Source organism: Poecilia mexicana, unplaced genomic scaffold, assembly GCF_051168715.1.
Source record: "Poecilia mexicana isolate PSO_F unplaced genomic scaffold, ASM5116871v1 scaffold_22, whole genome shotgun sequence".
In the NCBI taxonomy this organism is placed as follows: domain Eukaryota; kingdom Metazoa; phylum Chordata; class Actinopteri; order Cyprinodontiformes; family Poeciliidae; genus Poecilia; species Poecilia mexicana.
Window position 1 is genome coordinate 2,303,110 of NW_028263391.1, and position 20,578 is coordinate 2,323,687.

Genomic DNA, 20,578 nt, shown 5'->3' on the forward strand with positions numbered 1-20,578 from the left:
TTTTGCTACAACTCTAAAGTTGTAGAAATAAAGTCACCATAGTCAAAAACATATGAGGCTAAGAAGTATCTGAGTGAAGATCTTTCCTGCCAACAGCCATCAGAGTACAATAATTCTTTGAAGAAACTTAATAAGTTACAACAACATTTAATTTCCCTTTGGGATTAATAAATTATTTTTGAATTTGAATTCTGTCAATATTACTCTCTGTGGAGACAAAGAACATCAACAAAATGGATTCTCTAAAAGTAATTCTCTCAAACTAAAATAAGTTTTCCAATCACCACACCACCATTAATATTGCTGACTCTTTCTGAAAACGTAATCAGCGTGAAAATATATTACAGCTCCAAATATGCAAATAATTAGTGGTTTACACAACATTTTGTAAACCACTAATTATTCAAAACTCCTCTTTCTTAGAAAAATAAAACTGAACAATAATAAAAATATAAACTAAACTATTTAGTAACACAGGAGAAATGTATATCTAAAACATATATAAACAGAAATATATATCTAAAAACTTTTCTAATCTTCAAGTATTAAGGTTTTATTTCAAGCAGCGTATCCAAGGAGACCAAATGTGTTTTTGAGGCATTTTCTGAAACCTGGAAAAGGCACTGACTTCTAATTCCAAAGATTTGAATAAAACAAAACAGGTCTTCTAAAACCAGAAATAACTTTTTAAACCACACAAGTAGTGTTAAACCTCCACCAGTGTTGTGGTACTCGAAGTTGGTCTTGGTCTTAAGACCGGTCTTAAGACCATTTTTTGATGGTCTCGGTCTCGTCTCGGACTCGACCGCATTTGGTCTCGGTCTTGTCTCGGTCTCGGGCGCTGAGGACTCGGCATTTTATTTCAAGACCAGTCAAGACCGCAACTGTGAAAATATCACTAAACGTACAGCATTCTGTCCACTTTATTTGTTAACATCTTTGTTTTCAGTGGATGCAAAACGCACCAATTAAAATCCAAGCAACTACGTGTTTCTGTTACTCCCCCCACCCTCCCCACCTTTCACTCGCACGCGGCGCTCCAGGACATGCGCAGTGGTTTTCTCTCAGTGGCAGAAAATGTTTGTCTAATCGTCAGTAATATAATAGCGCTGCATAAATAGTAAGAAATCCGATGGCCACAGCTAACTCAGCAGCGCTTCGCTTTCACAGACGGTGGGGACAACGTCTAACTTTTTTCGTCACTTAGAAAAGTAGCTCAAAGAAGGTAAGCTCCGTTAACGTGATGTTAGCAAAGCTAGCTGTACAGAGACACATAAGCATTGTGATGAAACATGTTATCACTCACTATGCTGAATTATTGTGCGGAGGTGTTGACTGACTTGTCGCATATATGGGACAACGCTATGTCCAAAAGTCTGCAATATAGTGAGGTGACATTCAGAAACAGTCGATTCTTCTGCACGGCTCTTTACGTATTAGATAGGACTGGAGTGTCACTCACTGAGAGCCGTTGTTCTATCAGATAGCCATACGCTGTCAGGATAGCATACATGCATTAAGCATTAAGAAATCCGACCGTCAGAGGAGTTGTCAGTTCACCATACGCAGCAAGTTATGATGAACATAAGTCATTAAATTGTTTTCAATGATAACTATATAGATATACATGTGTTGTCAAGGTTTCAAAGTGTATTTAAAGCAGGGTCTGGCTGCAGCTGGAGTTAGCTACAACACACACCCGTGTAAAACTCACTTAACCGCTAAGTCAGGATGCCATACAACTGTTAATTACAAAGTGTATGACGATCTACGTCATGATTCTGTGTTGTTGATTAAATGAAATCTTATGGTAATGACGTGTCTGACAGATATAGCCGGTGTTCTATCAGATAGCCATACGCTGTCAGAATAGCATACATGCAGTGAGTACCATGCCAGCGCATGCGCATTAAGTCCGACCGTCAGTGGAGTTGTCAGTATACGCAACAAGTTATGACGAAAATAAGTAATTAAATTGTTTATAATATGACATAATGTGATAACTAGATGGATATACATGCGTTGTCGTGGTTTCAAAGTGTGTTTAAAGCAGGTCTGGCTGCAGCTGGATGCCATACAACTGTTAATAACCAAGTGTATGATGATCTACGTCATGATTCTATGTTGCTGATTAAATAAAATCATATGGTAATGACAGCGTATGCATATCTGAGCTAAGCGTATGACTATCTGACAACATATGCTGACCTGACAGAACACCTGTTCTTTGTTCTTGTAATGCTCTGTGTACACTGCATCATTATTTTATTTTATTATGTACGTTAATATTTAAATTAACAAATAACTAAAACACAAGAACGAAAGAGCACGCAGAGCATGCACATTGCTCTTTGATTGTTTTTGTTCAAAGTGGCAGCTGTAATGTCTGCCATGGTGTCAGACTACCTGGCTTCATGTACTGGGATAGAGAGTGAAAACAGTCACTATGAGCGCCTTCTGTTTGGTTACTTCTTGCTTGTTGCTCCTTGGTCAGTGTTCATGGTTGAGCGTTATTTACCATCAGGGCATTGCCTCAATTGCTATGTTTAATGGTGCAGACAGTGGTGGTTTCTTATATGAGCAATATGGGCAAATGCCCAGGGCGTTATCTTTTTAGGGATGGCACGAGACCATCACACTTTTTAGCACATAAATGGAATATTTAATATTAGTAAAATGTATTAAGTATTTAATATCTAGGTGTTTTATGGTAATATGGATCTTTCAGATTATTTTGAGAAGCAATTTCGATCATATTTTACATTTTATTGTGTCATGTAGCACGGGCCGCTGGTCTTGGTCTTGACTCGGTCTCGACTCCCCTCGGTCTTGGTCTTGACTTGGTCTCGGACCCCAAAAGTCTTGGTCTTGTCTCGGTCTTGATACACTCTGGTCTTGGTCTTGTCTTGGTCTCGGGTTAGGTGGTCTTGAACACAACACTGACCTCCACAATCCCACCAAAAATGTTAACTAACAAATTAATCACAACCAGACTAACTGAAACCGAGATCATTGTTTTTCTAATGAATTTTAACATTCACTGTTAACATTCAACTAACTTATGAAAATGATACATCACTAAACTGCAATGGAGCAAAACACTTTTTTCTGGTCTTGAGTAATTACAATAAATAATAGAGTTACTTTGTGAAATCAACAGGCACACATTAGGGGCTTTCACACTGCATGGAACGGAACGGTTCCGAGCGTGTTCGCATTACAACTTGCGACCGGTTCCACCCGGCCCCATGGAACCACACAAGGGCGTAGGTTTGGTCTAAGTTTTGGTGGGGACCTTGACACCCCTCCCCCCCCCCCGCAGCACAGTGAAATACCGAAGAGCACCGAACATTTTTGAGAAGGGGGGGAAACCATTGGCTTAATAACCCCCTCCCCCCAACCATAACCATATCATACATCTTGTGTATACAACCAGATACAGTCATACTCAGCAGATCAGTTCAAGAACACTTTACTTTTTCCTTTACAAAATTCAGCAAACGTTACAAGTAAGATCAAAAGAAATATCCTCTGGATACTCCCTGGTCACTGGCACTCACACTGACAGCCTCCTATAGAGCAAACAAAGCGTAACCTGGTTTGTATTCACACTAGCTTAACTTAATTTAAGACTAACACTTCAAATGCCATATTTACTGAGATAATTTCACAGTATATTTCATATCTGAGAACTAACACCTCACCTGGAGCCCTGAAGCTCCAGCCACCTCTCCATCGTTCTGCTCTGCCCCTTGCTCTGCTGTCTGAGCATCCTATGTGAAAAAATATTACATAATTAACAGACCTATTCTACCTCACATTCAGTGCTGACCTTACTAAACACCGGACTTTACAACAAATGCGTTGCGTGATAGATATCTAACTTATGGGTCCACTCACTGTACTTACAGCCGACGTAGCGAAATAACTTCTAATGTCTGTCCTTTTCTTTTTTGGTGGCGACATGGTCTCGGAGACTCAGAAGGAGACGCGTGTGCCCAGCTAGCCGCCGCCTTTTGCAGCTAATCAAAGAACGTCCGACGATTCAACTGACTCCCCCTCCCCCCACCCCCCCGACAGCACCGTTCCGACACGGACTCGGAGGCTCATAATTAATGTCAAACTAAGAAGCTTCCGTTCCGCGCACCGCCTGTTGCTGCTAATCAAAGATCGTAGATCCACGTTCTTTGAACCAATATGGGAAAAATTGGTCGGGACTTTTTCATATCCCGTGAATATTGGTCGGGACATGTCCCTACCGTCCCTACCCAAACCTACGCCCATGTCGTGGAATGCAACCCGACACTCCAAAACCGTTTTAGACGAGTTGTTGCCAGCGTTCAGGAAGGCAGCTGCAAATTATAGGGTGACTTCTGGAAGAAAACAGGCCTAGGTGTGTTCAGGAATCACTCCAATCCAATCCAGAGGTGTTACATCCAATCATAATAATCATTCGCAACAAAGGGACTGGAAGAATTGAAAGTAATCTCAGTATAGCTATAAGAATAAATGTAATACATTCAGCACTGGGTCCTGGCGCAGATGGAGACTTTTTATCTATAACCAACATAATTTTTTTTACATCAACTCAAAAACTATCAGATTTTTTTTTAGAACCAAGCTTTTATAGTAAATAAAACCACGTCATATCCTGAGACTTTCATTGCATCCAAATCAACTTTAATCCAGTTTATTAAACTTGGGTAAATATAGCAAACGTTTTGATGTAAAGTGACCTAAGTCCTGTATAAATTTGTTCAGTCGAGCCAAAATAACTTTGAAAACTACAACCCTACCCTGATACCTGTTAGCCAGTTAGCCCAGTCTATTGTCCCAGCACTCCCAGTATTCAGTCACATCTCTCTCATTCCTTGCTGGTTCCTCCTGTTATGTCCATGTTGTCTTTAGTTCCTGGATCCCAATGGTTTTTGTTCTGCTCTGGCTCCCTGCGTTCCCACTGATTTTTTTGGTAAGTTTTTTCCACTAAGCATTATTCATCTACAAGCTGCCTCTGTCTCGTTGCATCAAAACCTGCATCATGACAGTCTTGTCTAGTTCTAGTAGTAACCGAATAAGCATTTACATTTAGAAAGTAACATTTTAGTTCGAGGAAAGTAAAGTGTTACTTGTACAGTAGAAAGTAACCTCTAATTTCTAATAAAGTAACTTTTTAGTCCCAGAAAGTAGTCTCTTACTTCTCTAACTTCTCAAAACAATGTGCGACCGCAAGCAGGACAAACAGCGACAGCATTGCCGAGAGTGCCTGTTACCGTTACAGTTTGTCAATATTCAGCCTTCCTGTTTCCTTTGATGACTAATTTCTCTTTTTCAAACCCACTTAATTCTCCAGCTCTTTGGTTTTTCCCTCCAAATGTTCTTCGCTCAGAAAACCCCTGAAGGATTTCCTCTTGTTCCTGAGGGCAGCTTGGCTTTAAGGATGGAATTATCCTTTCTCCCTGCGCTCCAGACCAACATATCGGCCGGGATTATGTGGTCGTTTCCATGTCCGCTGAGAGCGCCTCCAAGCAGCAGGCCCTGATTTTTCCCACTAATTTCACTTTCACATTTGAGAAACTTCCAAACCAGGATTGGCTCCAAATTCTTTATTTTATATCAATTGTTCATATTCAACTGGTATTCTGAGGAGGTGTGATTTTGCACTACTTTTCTCTTGCAATCAGAGCTGCATTAACCTCCTGCAGAGTGATAATTTGATTAATTTGTGACACTTGATTAATTTACTAGAAACAGTAAAGTGCTTTTAAAGTTACATTAATGCGAATGACATTTCTTTATGTTGTTTATGTTGGATTGAAATACCAACTAGAGTGCTGAAAACCTGTTTGGAAGACCTTTGGAAAGATGTGTTTGTGGGAATATTTGGTTTCTGGAGAAGACGTTACTCAATCGTGTTGTTTATAACTAATCGCTCTGTGAGTTTCCATAACGTAAACCTGAAACTCTCATCACTTCTGCATAGACACCGCAGTGTGTAATCCAGCCATGCTCTTCTCAGGTGAATCAGGGTGACAATTATTATCTACCATTACACTTCCTCACAAGATCACACGGGGTCAGGCGGGTTATATGTATGAGGTCATTATTAGCACAAGCCTCAGGCTGACTGAAGCTCCTGTTTTATTTTTGCAATCCAACACAGCGGCATTTTCTAAAACTGACTGATGAGACGTGACATGATTACAGACCTCATCATTTCAGGTTCCCCTCCAGGCATCAGCATGAGAATAAAATTAGCGTCGGGGAAATGATATAATTCTCTTTTTGTTTATCTTTGTGATTCAGCTTTTATGATATCTTGAAACTAGTCCCTAAATCCAGCACACTAACTTACTATCCACCCTATTAAAGGTTTAATATAACAAAAACAACCTGGTGAGAAACGTAACCCCAGAAAATATTACTGGTTGCTATGGCGATATCAAAATGATTAACTTTTCCTGAAGTTTTCCAACTGTGAATGGTATCTCAGCTACAGAAATCCAAAGATTTGTTGCTTCTTTCATTAAAATGACACCAAAATAGTGTATCTTTGGAGATGTTATGCTTTTTACATTGGCACCATCAATTAGGGACATCAAGTGTCATTTCTTGCATTTCAAGCAGCACAAAATTTTACCATAAAACAAAAACATAAACCGGTGGAGTGGAGTTTTAAATAAACACGCTCTACAAGCCTCTCTGGGCTGAAACATCTGCTGGGAAAGCAGTGTTTGAGACACTTGAACTGAATGTAAACAGCGCAGGGAAGAAGGGAAGGGGAAAGAGAGAGGGGGAAGAAGAGAAAAGAGGGAGGAAAAATTTGGAGCTTCTACCCAAGGACATGTTTCAACAGCATTCATGTCACTGTAGTAATAATACCTGTTTTATGCTCCACTAAGAATATTTTACACTAATTTCAAGTTCAATATAGCATAACATCCAAATTACTGTTAATTCTGAATTACTATATTGTTGATAGTATCACTTTTGAGAGGGCCAACAAAATTATAGAACACACAAATAAATGATCAATGACATTTATTCACTTTTACACAGGAGTGAAAGTCGTTTTAAATTCTTGGGGGTACTATGACAAAAAAAAGAATAAATAAATAAAAAATCATATATATATATGCATACATTATTATGCACAGAAAGGTAGCGAGCATTTTACTTACGCACACACACACACACACACACACGCACGCACACACACACCTACTAAGGCATGCTACTCTGTGTTACTGACATCGTGGAGATTCCTTCACACGTCTACATCCTGGAATAGCACCTGACCCAAACTCTTGTCCGAGTTGTTTTTGAAATCTGCCTTTGAAATACAATCATGAAGCCCTTTTATCCCCAAGGTTCCTGAATGAAGCAAGACAAGAACTTCTGGGTTCTGGGTTTCTTATGTTTGGTAAAATAGTCACAGCATTAAATTGTCTGCGAAAATTAATAAAAAATAAATATAAGTCACAGACTGTTTCTAGCACTGTGCAATGATTAATACATGAATAATCCTAATGAATTAATAGTAATTAAAATAATAGTGGATAAAAGGCTTCAGAACATTTATACCACAGCAGGTATGGAAAACCACAAAAGCAAAAATTAAATCATATACAAATGTATTAATCTCTTCATGTTAAATAAATAAAAAGTATAACGTTTTATTTAAATATTTATGTCAGCTTGAGTCATGCAGAGCTGAGCTGATCATTTCCATAGCAACAATCAGAAGCAAGACGTTGCTCCAGAAGTCCAGTGAGCTCACTGATGAGGTCATAGACGTACATCACAGTAGATCAAAGAAGTTCTAATGCTTGAATTCTGGAATCTCTAAGCATCAGTCAGGATCCAGACATTTCTTGGACTTTCAGATTTGTTTACAGCAACAATGTTCGGTTTTGCGACGGCGATTGTTCCCCTGATATTCCCGGTTGGTTGGGGCATTGGATATGCCGTGACCACCGGGATGAAGAAGGTATGCGATCATTTCTTTCCTGGGAAGGATGGCAAAGAAGAAAAGAATCAGACTGAAGAGGAAGATCTATTTTGGACAGGATTTCCATCCAGGTCAACAAAACAAACCGACCCGGCTGGGGAGGTTTGTCCTGAAAAGGCTTTGGACGATGGGACCTCGGACTCCATCTCGTCCTCTGTACAAGACAGTACAGAGGACGATGGTACTGTCTCTGGACAAACCGACCCGGCTGGGGAGGTTTGTCCAGAGACGATGGTACACCATGGAGGTGAGACAACAGTCGCAGAAAAATCTGACCCGGCTGGGGAAGATTTGTCTGCGGCTGATCTCGCAGCCAAAGCTCTGGGTAAAGAGACAGCCAAAGCTTTGGTTTCCCTGGTCCCATCCTTAAAGAAGAGTCCTCTGAAGGGGACGTTCACAGGGACCCTTGAAATACAAAGTTCCCCGGATGGGGAACTTTGTATTTCTGATAACAACAGAGCTGCTCCTTTGCCAAGAAAAACACGTCTGAATTTAAAGATTTCCGTTGGAGTCGAGGTTTCAAGTTCACCTAATTCAGTAGATGGCATTGGCTCGGATCTCCCAGATGTAGGGAGGACAGCATCTGCAGGACCCGGACAAGCTGAGGAGAACTTTTTCAAGTTCTCCGATGAGCTCCAGAACAGCTGGGTGAACGTTGCTTTCCAGAGCATCCTGAACCTGAGCGTCACCAAGCGGTGTCTCGCTCAGGAAAGGATTTTTCTGGAGGCATCGTCCATCCCCAGCTGTGGGAGTCTCATACACTCAGCTGTCCGTCAGCCCGGCAAACATTTTTGTCAACAAGACCTTTCCCCAGTTCTGATGGAGCTGAGCGAGAGGAAGCTACCGTCAGGTCTGGGGAAGGACTATGACATCAAAAGTTTGCTGGAGTCTGTTCTGGTCTGGTTGGACTCGTTTGGCGGCGACACAGATAGACAGATGTATGACAACGACTTCTGCTCTAACTGTGGAGCCACTTCCCTCAGGCTCCTGAACAACGGCGCCATGATTGCTCTTCCACCGATACTATTTTCAACCAGTATATCCATACTGCTGGAGTACTGGTTGGATTTAGCATGTAAGCGCCGTTGTTCAGGCTGCGGGTCACCCTGGCAGAAAAAACACTGTCTGGCCGATAACAAGGTCCTGGTGTTTTTTCTGCACAGGGTGACCAGGAGGTACCAAACAAGAGCCACTCAGACCATCGAGGTCCCTGCAGAATGTGGGACGGAGACGTACCACCTGTCCTCCGTCATCTGTGGGGATCCAAAGATGACGGAGTTCTACTGCTATTTAAATAAGGGAGAACAAACCATCAAGGCAGAAAACGAGCATGTCTTCACTGCAGACAGTGACTGCAGTGAAGACATGTACAACAACGGCTTCATTTACATTTATGAAAAGAACTGAGAACACCAGAGGTTAGTTTCTCCAGCCCCTCCTCTGGAAGATGGCGAAGGGCCCTTTGGAGTGGAGTGTTAAGGAAGATTTTTATGAATTAATTAATTTTGGAAAAAGTTTGGCTCTCTCTCTTCCTCTTAGATCCCGGGTCCTCTCGCGACGGCCACGTGTAGTCACTCAGAAGAAAACAGCAATGCGTGTTGACGTCACAGAATTGCAGTTTAATCCAATAGAAAATGCATAAAATTACAACAGAAACTGCAGAACAACAGAGACATACATTCGTTTACCTGACAGAAATGGAAAGAAGAAGAAGGAAAGAAAGAAAGAAGGAAAGAAAGAAAGAAAGAAAGAAAGAAAGAAAGAAAGAAAGAAAGAAAGAAAGAAAGAAAGAAAGAAAGAAAGAAAGAAAGAAAGAAAGAAAGAAAGAAAGAAAGAAAGAAAGAAAGAAAGAAAGAAAGAAAGAAAGAAAGAAAAGCAAAGAGGTCCAAAGACATCTTTGGAGAATTGCAAGAGCAAATCTGATCTGTTACTCTGTATTGGAAAGTTTTATCATCTTTTCTTTAATTTATTCAAATAAGGCGTATCTTTGCTCATCTAATCCAGGAGCTATCTCTGACCCTTTGTCTCAAGCCAGGAACTCCTGCTGTGTTTACGGCCTTTCACAGATGAGTATGAAAAGCTACAACTTCTCCTGTATTGTTTTCCACACAGACAAAAGGCAGTTCAAACGATCCTAGCAAACCATCTGCAGTAACTACAGGTAAAATAAAGGTCAAAAAACCAGAATACGTTACTGATTTTAAAACTACAATTAGGCCATTTGAATCAAGACATGTTAGGTTTTAAAACTAGCTTATTTTAAATTTATTTTCTCAACAGGGGCTAAAAATATTAACATCGGAAGAAGAAAAACATCCTAGAAGACCTAATTAGTAACCATTTTGAGGCTGGAGAAATGTGACTGGGACCAAACATGTCTGATTTAAATTTAAGGGGCAAAAGGTAAAAAGATTTGACAGGTTTCCTGTTTGCAGGTTTCTCTCCGGGCACTCCGGCTTCCTGCCACAGTTTGAAATCTCCACTGAAATGATCCAGTTATATCAGCCAAAGTGGCTGATATAACTGATATCAGCCACTTCAGTTATTTGTCGGTGGTACATCCCATGTAGGGGCTTGTCTTCCCATGATGGTTCCTCCAGCACCTTGTCCTCTGTTCCCCATTGCCTGAGACATTCGCTGAGCACATCGTCCGTTGAGGCTTTGTCCTTGATGTATTTATGGATCTTGGATGTCTCATCCAGGACAGTGGCTCTCACACTCACTAGTCCTCTGCTCATGATGATGATATATCTCAAGTATCTCATCATCTATCGCAACGTGATATATATATATATATATATAACCACAAGAACTGTGGTTCCAATCGTGCCGGCCAAGAGGTTCTGCTTAGAACCAGCAGCTGATTGGCCGCTGGTTGTTAAGGAGTCAGACGTTGATTTTCCGTTGACAGCTGGCTCTCACTACTATATTTTGTAAAGAGTGCTCTTTGCAATATTTTTATTATTAGTTTTAATTAACAATGGATTCGTCTCAATGTAGGGCGATGACCTGGTCAAATGATGAGGTAAATTTTTCTTCTTCTTTATTAAAAGAAGAATTTATTAAATTGGCAGTTAGCAACCAACTAAACCATTGTTTAGTTTTAAAAATAATGCCGTCCAACACCGCTTCGATGGCGCCCTCAGTGTAATGCGAACACAACAGGGCTGGAACCGTTCCGTACCGTACCGTGCAGTACGAAAGCGCCTATTGATTGTTCTTTAAAGATTTTTTCTAAGAATAAAGTTGTGTGTTATTACTTAAGCAATGTATCCATAGAGACTACATATTTCAAACCAAAACAACTACAGTCAGCATTACTGACATTTTCCAAAATTTAAAATAACTAGCATATAAATCACAATACAAATTCAATTAACTCACAAATATGTTACATCCATCCCAAAAAGCAAATTATACCTTCCTAAACAAAGAGTCGGACTTTCCAAAAGCTGAACACCAAAGTCATCAAAGCTGATTTTAACCAACTCAAATGTTTTTTTCCCCCTTTTAAAAATTAAAAAATAAACACATATATTAAAGTCAATCATTAGAAATTAATGTTTTACATATTCTAAGTATTAGGCTTATTTATTGGATTCAGATCAATGCATCCATGGAAAACAAACATGCTTGTCAGGGCATATTTTAAAAATAGGTCAAGAACAATCTAGTTTTGTTTATCTGTTTTAGATAAAATATTTAAAAAAATATTGCTTGAAAACAAAATAAGATAATCACCATAAGCATTTGTAACATTTCTAAAATCAGACCTAAAAGAGATAAACTACATAATTTAGGGACATTATTATAGGTACATGTTTGAAAAGTTTTTGTCCTTCTAAACTTTTTAATGAAATCATTTTATATAATTTCCCCAATGTATCCATGGAAACTAAATATGTTTGGGCATTTTTCAAATAATGGTCAAAGAACCATCCAGTTTGCCAAGAATTGGACACCAAAGTCAAAGCTGATTTTCACAAAGAAATCATTATTTTGTATTTGAAAATCAGCTTTGATTGATGATCACTAAGACACAGACACACGCGTGCGCACGCACACCCCCACACATATATAATGCTTATTACTGGGGCAACAGTGGTAGGAGTTTGCCCTGCAATGGCCCACCTGTCGTTGTGTCCTTGGTCAAGACACTTCTCCCACCTTTCCTGCTGGTGTTGGTCAGAAGGGCCAATGGCTTGATAGAACAGCTATGGCTACAACCCATTAGCTTATCATCATCATAAATGGAAATTACTGATTTTATGTACAGTATATTTGAATATCCTAATAAACCTCTACAAGTCTGATGTCATTGCCATGGAAATCAAATATGTTTTGTCAAGGCATTTAAAAAAAATAACGGTCAAGAACAAGCCAGTTTCTCGTTTTTTTCTTTTTTGTTTGTTTTTGTTTTTCATACCAGCATAACAATTTTTCTCAAACACTGGTGCTAACATCCCCGACATTTATCCACAAATTTCAATAAGCTAACACAGAAGTCACAAAACCATTTAAATTAACTCACAAATTTGTTTCATCCCACAAATGCAAAACAGACATATTAAGCTATATATTTCAAAGAAGTCAACAAAATTTCGAAGTATTGGACTACAAAATCATCAGACCTGATACTCTTAGATTAAATAGCATCGTTTTAGATTTTTCAAATCAATTCACCCATACTAGCATTCTGATTTTGCTAAAAAAAAAAAGAAAACCCAAACAGATCAACATGCCCCTATCTTGAAAAAAAAATAAAACTAAACAATTAAATAATAAACTGTATTGGGAAAATGCATTTTTAAAAATGCTTTTGAAAGTAATATTAAATACTTAATGCATTTCATTCAGCGTATCCATGGATACCAAGTGCCTATCATGGCATTTTTCAAAAAATAATGGTCAAAAACAAGCTAATTTTCCAACAACTGGACAGAAATGTGACTATTTTTGTCTTCTTTCTTTTCAACTCGGCATAAGATTTATTCTCAAACACTAGCGTTAATAAAGCATTGGATGCAAAGTCACTAAACCTGATACTCTTAGTATAGCACCTTTGTTTCAATCAATTTACAGATTTTAGCATATGCTAAAAAAAGCAAAACAAAAGTCTACATGTTCCTTTCTTAAAAAAATAAAATAAAACTAAATTAAATTACAGCCTATCAAAGGGGAAAATACATGTTGTTAAATGTTTTTTTAAGTAACATTAAATAGCTAATGTATTTTATTTAGCGTATCCATGGAAACTGAGTGTTTATCAGAGCATTTTTCAAAAAATAACGGTCATGAACAAGCTAATTTTTCAAGAATTTTACATTAATTCAACTAATTTGATTATAATGAACTAAAATACATTTAATTCTTAAATCACTACACCACAGTTTAACACTCTTGACATTTCCTGGAAATTCAGTCAAGAAAAAGACTCATTAGTTAAAAAAGATCTATGCTAGCAAGAATGCTACTTGTCTTTTTTATATAGCAGGTAGAATTTCTTTAAAAGAAAACGCACACAAACACAAAATAAAGTAAACAATTCATTATTATTTTAGTAATAACTTGTTTTTGTTTATTAAAAATAGTAGAAGAATGATATTAACCTTCCGGCTGATCACCCTGCTGGTGCTTCTCCTGGCCAGGATCCATCTTTCGAAGGTTTTGGGCTTCTTCAGCAAGTTTTGCAAAGTAGACTTCTTAACAGGTTCAAACCTTCCCAGACGTTATGCTCCTTCAGGCGTCTCCTTCAAAAGTCCCGTAGCAATGGGAAAGAATTCAGAACATCAGCGTCATTTATACGGTTGCTGATGCTAACGTAATTTCCATGACTTTCGTTGACAAATGCATGTGCTGATGTGCAAGAGAAATTGGACTACAGAAGTTGCAAATTGCACCAGCTAAACAGTAAAAGATTCATGAAGGCAGTGGTGGAGAAAGTACTCAAAAAATGTACTTAAGTAAAATTAAAAATACACAGACAAAAATGTACTCAAGTAAAAGTAAAACTACCACATTAACATTTGTACTTAAGTAAAAGTAAAAACGTACTGGCTTTTAAAAATACTTAAGCATTAAAAGTAAAAGTACTTGCTAATCCCTAATACAATATCATTAGGTGTACCGATTGTATTTAATTTTAATACATTAGAAATGTGGCATTTTAATGAACAATCCCACAGATAAAGCATGTTTTTATTATGTTTACTCTGTAAAATAGTTTAGACTTAGACATGTGATTCTATGCATCATAATTTCAGGGATGGAAACATCTTGTCTCCTGTCCTAACATAGCATGAACTTCACTTTTTTTGCCACTAGTGGCATTTATTTTTAAAGAAATCCAACAGAAAGGGGATGGAAAGAAGGTGGGTTGGGGAGGACATGCAACCGAGGAGCCACGTAGAAGAGTTATAGTCAAGACCACCTACCCAAGACCAAGTCAAGACCAAGACCCCAAGTCAAGACACAAAAAGATTAAGTTTCACCTTAAATATTGCTTCTCAAATTTATCCAAAAGATCCACATTCCCATAAAATACCGAGATATTAAATACTTAGACCTGAAATAAATTTAATTAGTAAAGATCCGTCCAGAAGAATCGGATCGTTCCTGAATGTCATATCAATGCAGACTTTGGTCACAGCGTTGTCCCATATTTGCGACACCTCAGTCAACACCTCCACACAATAATTCAGTGCATGAGTGATAACTGTTTTTTCATCGCAGATGCAACATGTGTCTCTGTACAGCTAGCTTTGCTAGCATCATGTCCACAGATCTAACCTTTCTTTAAACTTTCCTTCCAAGTGATGCTAAAAGTTGGACGAAGTCCCCACCGTCTGTGAAAGCGAAGCGCTGCTTATTTTACATGTCGCCATATCTATGATTTATGCAGCGCTATTATATTACTGACGATTAGACAGACATCTTCTCCCTCTCAGAGGAAACCACTGCACACTTCTTGGAGCTCCGCGTGCGAGTAAAGGGGAAGGCGATGGGTGACAACAGACACGTAAGTCACGTTTTTGCTTTGATCTTATGGCGCCACTTTAAGTCCCCGAACTTCACATTTTAACGGAAAAAACCGCAACGTGACTTGGATGTAACGAGTAACGCGACACTTTTGTAGAAATGTAGTGAAGTAAAAGTCCAGATATTTACTGTAAAATGTAGTGGAGTAAAAGTAGAAAGTACCCATTATTAAATCTACTTAAGTACAGATACACGAAAATTGTACTTAAGTAACAAAGTACTTGTAGTTCGTACTTCCCACCACTGGTGGCAGAATAGTTTTAGTGCTGTCAATCACCATTTCATGCGGCTGCTCGTCCTCCCTCTCCTTGCTCTGTGCTATGCTGCAGCTAGCACAGCCTGTTATTAATGCTCAGTCTGGTTAGCATAGCTACCAGTGATGGCAGATAAACGGTTTTCCTGTAACTATAAGTTGTTTCTCTCCCATTAGCATATTTAGCAGTGAGTGAATAAGATTGACTGACAACGCTAAGAGCATCCTACTGATTCTGATTGGTTGTTTTTCTTTAGCTAGCAGTAGTAGTTCAGGAAGGAGATAGAGGTAGGGTTGCCACCCATCCCGTAAAATACGGAATCGGGACCGTATTTGGCTGTTAAATGACTGACTAGTGTTCCCAGTATAATATATACATGTTTTTCACTTTTTTTTTTCCTAAATATCTCAATCTGAAGTATTAGTGTATTAATACAGCTTATGTAATGAAATAAAAATAATTTACTCTGTTAGAATTATTTTCACTCTTTGTTGTCAATAGTAGAGTTGACATAGCTACTGTAATATTTTTTCTCTGGAAAAAAGTAAGAAAAATATGTAGTTTAATGTTTGACAATGTCTGATTTATAAATCAAAGTCATTTCTCAATGTATAAAAAATAAACACAAGAAAATTATTTGCTTCTTGTCTTGAAACGTTAAATGTATATTAAATTATGGAATCACATAAATATATACTTTAATTAAACACGGTAAAAGTGTGTCTGTTCATCAATGTCAATATAAAAAGAATCAGAATCATTACTTTCAAATAAAAACATTGTGCTCTTTATTCAGAAATGCCCCAAAACAATTAAATAATCACATCAAAAGTTAGAAACTATGTCTTTAGATTACCAAATTACTTACTTAGATTACCAAATATATTTCTGTGTGTGAGAAAATGTGTCAATGACAGGTATTAACTTAAAATACTTTGTAGAACGGCACTTTGTAAAGTGCCGTAAAGCTAATACAAGTAAATATACTTGTTTTAGCTTACTGGCACTTAGGCCACATTCAATATGGCGGACGCTGTGACGTATCTCAGCAACGGGCCGACCCGCTCCATGAGGCATCTACATATTCATGTCTATGTACAGACCGACGCTGTTGTCACGGTTGCCTAGAGACGGACACTACGCAACCGCGGTGACGTTTACAACGTCCTCGACTCTTCCCCGTATTTAGAAGTAAAACCTCTCATAAAGATATAGACGTGGGAGGGAAGACGCAAATCCTAAGCTGAATAATGTTAGTGAGGATGAACACAGGCAATTAAAAAGAATGTGTCCATCGTGGCGCAGTGTGCTACTGTATGAATAGATCAGGAGAAGAACTGCAGACCCGTCAAAACCAAAAACACTTGGCATCAGCGTCTCTTCATCCCTCAATCATCTCCTGAGGCTGATATGGTACAGAACATTTTGCTATGATTAAGTTTCTTATTGTGCTTTTACTGGTTTGATTATTTGCTTATTTAATGTATAATAATATCAGCCAAAATAATACAAATGGTCTTTTAAAGAACAAGACATACAAATAGATTAACACTAAATACGTACATATTTCCTACTTTAAAGGGTTTGTTAGGGCTTTTTGTAGGTTTTATTTTGAAATGTTGATATATTTTATGAATTCATTTTTCAGTGGTCATTTAATGTATTATTAATGCACCGAACCAAGACCTGCAGCCTTGGGAGGTTCTAGATGGGGGCCAACAGGGTACCAAATAAGTTATACTAAATACATGTCTTATGTTAATACTCAGTGGTGGATCACTTTTTTTTCAACCCTCACAATTTTATTTTAACAACGAATTAAAAACTATAGTGCTACACTTTTAGCTGCTGTATATGATCACACTTTCCATCTGCCAGGGATCTGCAACCTGAATCTCTGGAGACACAAGTGACTCTTTGGCTCACTTAATATATAAAATGATGAAATATTGCTCTGTTTTTTTTTTGTTCCTCCCACCCCCATTCTTTTTCAAGTGTCGCCATGGAAAAACACTGACTATCCTGGCCCCTGTGGTAAATTTGGTCCAGCCTCCAAACCTAATTCCTTATTTCGATAAATATTTTAGTAATACTTTTTACAGTACCAGAATGTTCACATAACTTTTATACTTTTGGCTGTCTGAGGACACATTTTGAATATTAAATTAGGTGTTATGATCAGTACTTGAGTAGTTTATCAAATACTTTTTACACTTGCTTAATTAAATGTGTTTTTAAGGTATGCTACTGTGATTGGAGTACAGCTTTAACAAATATGGAGAAAACATATTTTTATTAAAGTTATGCACTGCAGCTTGAATAAAATGCAACTTCATAGCATTTTTGAGAAGTCTGGATTGCTTTATGTATATTTTGCACATTGCCTATGACTGTTGCTTGTCATAAGCAAGCAACAGTCATAGACATTTCAGTAATAGAAAAAAATGTAAGCAACCTACTTGCATACAGTATGCGAACTGTTGGATGTAAAATTCATGAGCAGTATTGTGCAAGTATCAGTATTGGACCAAATAAAGCAAGGCAGTTGCAAGCCTTTAAAATTGTGATGCTCTCTGTGGGTCAAATAGACTCAAGAAATTGTAACAGCAGTTGCGCGAGGGGGGCCCAATCTAATTTTTTGTCATGGGGCCCAAGATTCCTGGCAGCGCCCCTGCTACCAACTGTGCAAACCTTTTTAAATAATAAGTAATAAGTGTATAAATGCTGGAGGCTCTGGTTCCCCATCTGAAGGCTTGACAACTGAAGACTCGATGGCTGAAGGCCAGCAGGCTCACCAGCTGGAGACTCTGGCTCGCTGGAACTGAGGAAGCTGGAAGCCCTGAGACTAGCGGAGGGCTAAGGGACGTTGTTGCTGGAATCGGATGTGGCATGGGGAGGCTTCTTGGGTCCGGAATCGACGGAAGCACAGAGAGGCGTAATGCGTCCGCAATCAACAGAAGCACAGAGAGGCATCATGGGGCCATAACTGACGGAGGCACAGAGAGGCAAGACACCATTAACCCTAACTTAGAGAAATAGCATCTCACGGCATTAACAGCACCAGAAAAAAAGCCTTGAAACAAACAAAGCTGTCTCTCTTTTTCTGGCGCTTTTTAAGGTGACTTTCTAGACACGACACGATCGCATCGCTGACCTCCTTGTTCTCCATGAAGGACAGCGTCCATCTAGCACAGGAGTGGCCAACCCGCGGCTCCCGAGCCGCATGCGGCTCTTTGGCTGGTTTCATGCGGCTCTTCAGGAGATTTCACATGACAAGCGTCAAAATGCTTGGCTGGCGCTGCCATTTATTCCCCCTAGGTGGCGCGCTGACCAGTTGAATCGGTTTGAGTTGAAAAGAAGAATAATAATAATGTTCAAGTTTGCTCTCAAAATGGCAGGGAAAAAAAGCACAGCCAAACGAAAATATGAAGAAGAACACAGGACGTTTTTAGCAGAGTGGGAGAGTTTATATTTTTTTGTTGAACGTAATGGCAAGCCATTCTGCCTTGTATGTCAGGCATCATTAGCGCATTTCAAAGCTTCAAATCTTCAGCGTCACTTCAGCTCAGTCCATCCTAATATCGACGAGGAATTTCCAAAAGGGACTGAACTTCGCAAGCACAGGTTGGTCACTTTGAAAAGTCAGGCAGAAAAGCAGATGCAGTTTTTCCAAAAATTTACAAAACATTCAGAGACCGTAACGCTTGCATCATATCAACTGGCTTGGAACATTGCACAGGCTAAAAAGCCATACAACGAAGGGTACTTCATTAAAAAATGCCTCATTGACACTGTTGAAATCTTGTCTACTGAAGACGACAAACTAAAACAAAGCATATCAGATGTCCAACTCTCCCGCCACAATGTTGAACGCAGAATATCGGACATTAACACGGCTATTGAATCACAGTTGCACTCAGACCTTCAAGCATGTGAGTATTTTAGTGTGGCATTGGATGAGAGTTGTGACATACAAGACAAACCTCAATTGGCAATATTTGTGCGGTCTGTGTCAAACGAATGTATGATCAAAGAAGAACTCTTTGATATTGTGCCATTAAAAGACAGAACCCGTGGCATAGATGTGAAAGAAACAATGATGGCTGCATTTGCAAAAGCAAACCTGCCCATAGCGAAACTAACTGCAATAGCCACGGATGGAGCGCCGGCCATGATCGGATCCGTGAACGGGCTTGTGGGGCTGTGCAAAACTGACCAAACATTTCCCGACTTTTGGAATTTCCATTGCATCATCCACAGGGAGCAACTCGTGTCTAAATCATTGAATTTAGACAACGACATGAAGCCTGTGATGGAAATCGTCAACTACATCCGCACACATGCGCTTAACCACAGGCAATTCAGGAATCTCATCGCTGAGCTGGACCAAGGGCTTCCAGGTGACCTGCCGCTGCACTGCACTGTGAGGTGGCTGTCAAAAGGCAAAGTACTCTCTTGCTTCTTTGAGCTTTTGGATGCCGTGAAACTGTTCATGGAAGAGAAGGGCAAGGACTATCCCGAGCTCTCGGACCTCGAGTGGATTATGGATCTGGCATTTTTGGTCGACATGCTGTGTCACTTGGACAGACTGAACCTGACCCTCCAGGGCAAGTTAAAAATGCTGCCTGACCTTGTGCAATGTATGTTTGCGTTTATCAACAAACTGAAGCTGTTCAAGGTGCATATTCAAAAGGGAGATTTAACGCATTTTCCTACTCTGCTAAAATTTGGTGAACATGTCACTGTTGCCGCCCTGAAAGAAAAAAGAGAGAGATATGCTACACTGGTTGAAAACCTGCACGAAGGCTTTGTGACTCGGTTCTGTGATCTACAACTGAAAAGACCACAGATTACGTTCCTCGTCGATCCATTTAATGCAGAGACGGACTGTTTGAAAACCCCGCTCGTCACAGATGAGGCTGTGGCTGAGTTGGAGATGATCGATCTTTGTGAGGAGGATCAACTGAAAGCTGTTTTCAGGGAAGGGACAATTGAGTTCTGGAAAAGTGTGCCAATGGAAAAATACCCCAATGTCAAACGGACTGCGCTTAAGATACTGTCGATGTTTGGGTCAACGTACGTCTGCGAGTCTGTGTTTTCCACCCTGAAACATGTGAAATCAAAGCATCGATCTGTTCTGACTGACACTCATGTGAAAGAGTTGCTTCGAGTGGCAACAACGGAATACAAGCCAGATTTGAGGAGGGTTGTTCAGGACAAGAAATGCCAGAAGTCTCACTAAGCAGCATAGTAAGAGAAAAACGTTATTGAAAATTGT

The 20,578-nt window shown here is 39.3% G+C and overlaps 1 protein-coding gene and 1 long non-coding RNA gene across 2 annotated transcripts; one reads left to right on the forward strand and one right to left on the reverse strand.

Moving 5' to 3' along the window:
* Positions 1-3,456: 3,456 nt before the first annotated feature.
* LOC148152746 (uncharacterized) lies at positions 3,457-4,252 on the reverse strand. The gene is made up of 2 exons (XR_015761986.1): positions 3,910-4,252; positions 3,457-3,773 (listed from the first exon to the last, which is right to left on the reverse strand). It is a non-coding gene; the product is annotated as an uncharacterized LOC148152746 (long non-coding RNA).
* A 15,348-nt stretch (positions 4,253-19,600) lies between these two features.
* Positions 19,601-20,542, forward strand: LOC148152747 (general transcription factor II-I repeat domain-containing protein 2B-like). Its single transcript, XM_088002823.1, has one exon. The coding sequence runs from the start codon at positions 19,601-19,603 to the stop codon at positions 20,540-20,542; it is 942 nt and encodes a 313-aa protein (XP_087858949.1).
* The last annotated feature ends 36 nt before the right edge of the window (positions 20,543-20,578 follow it).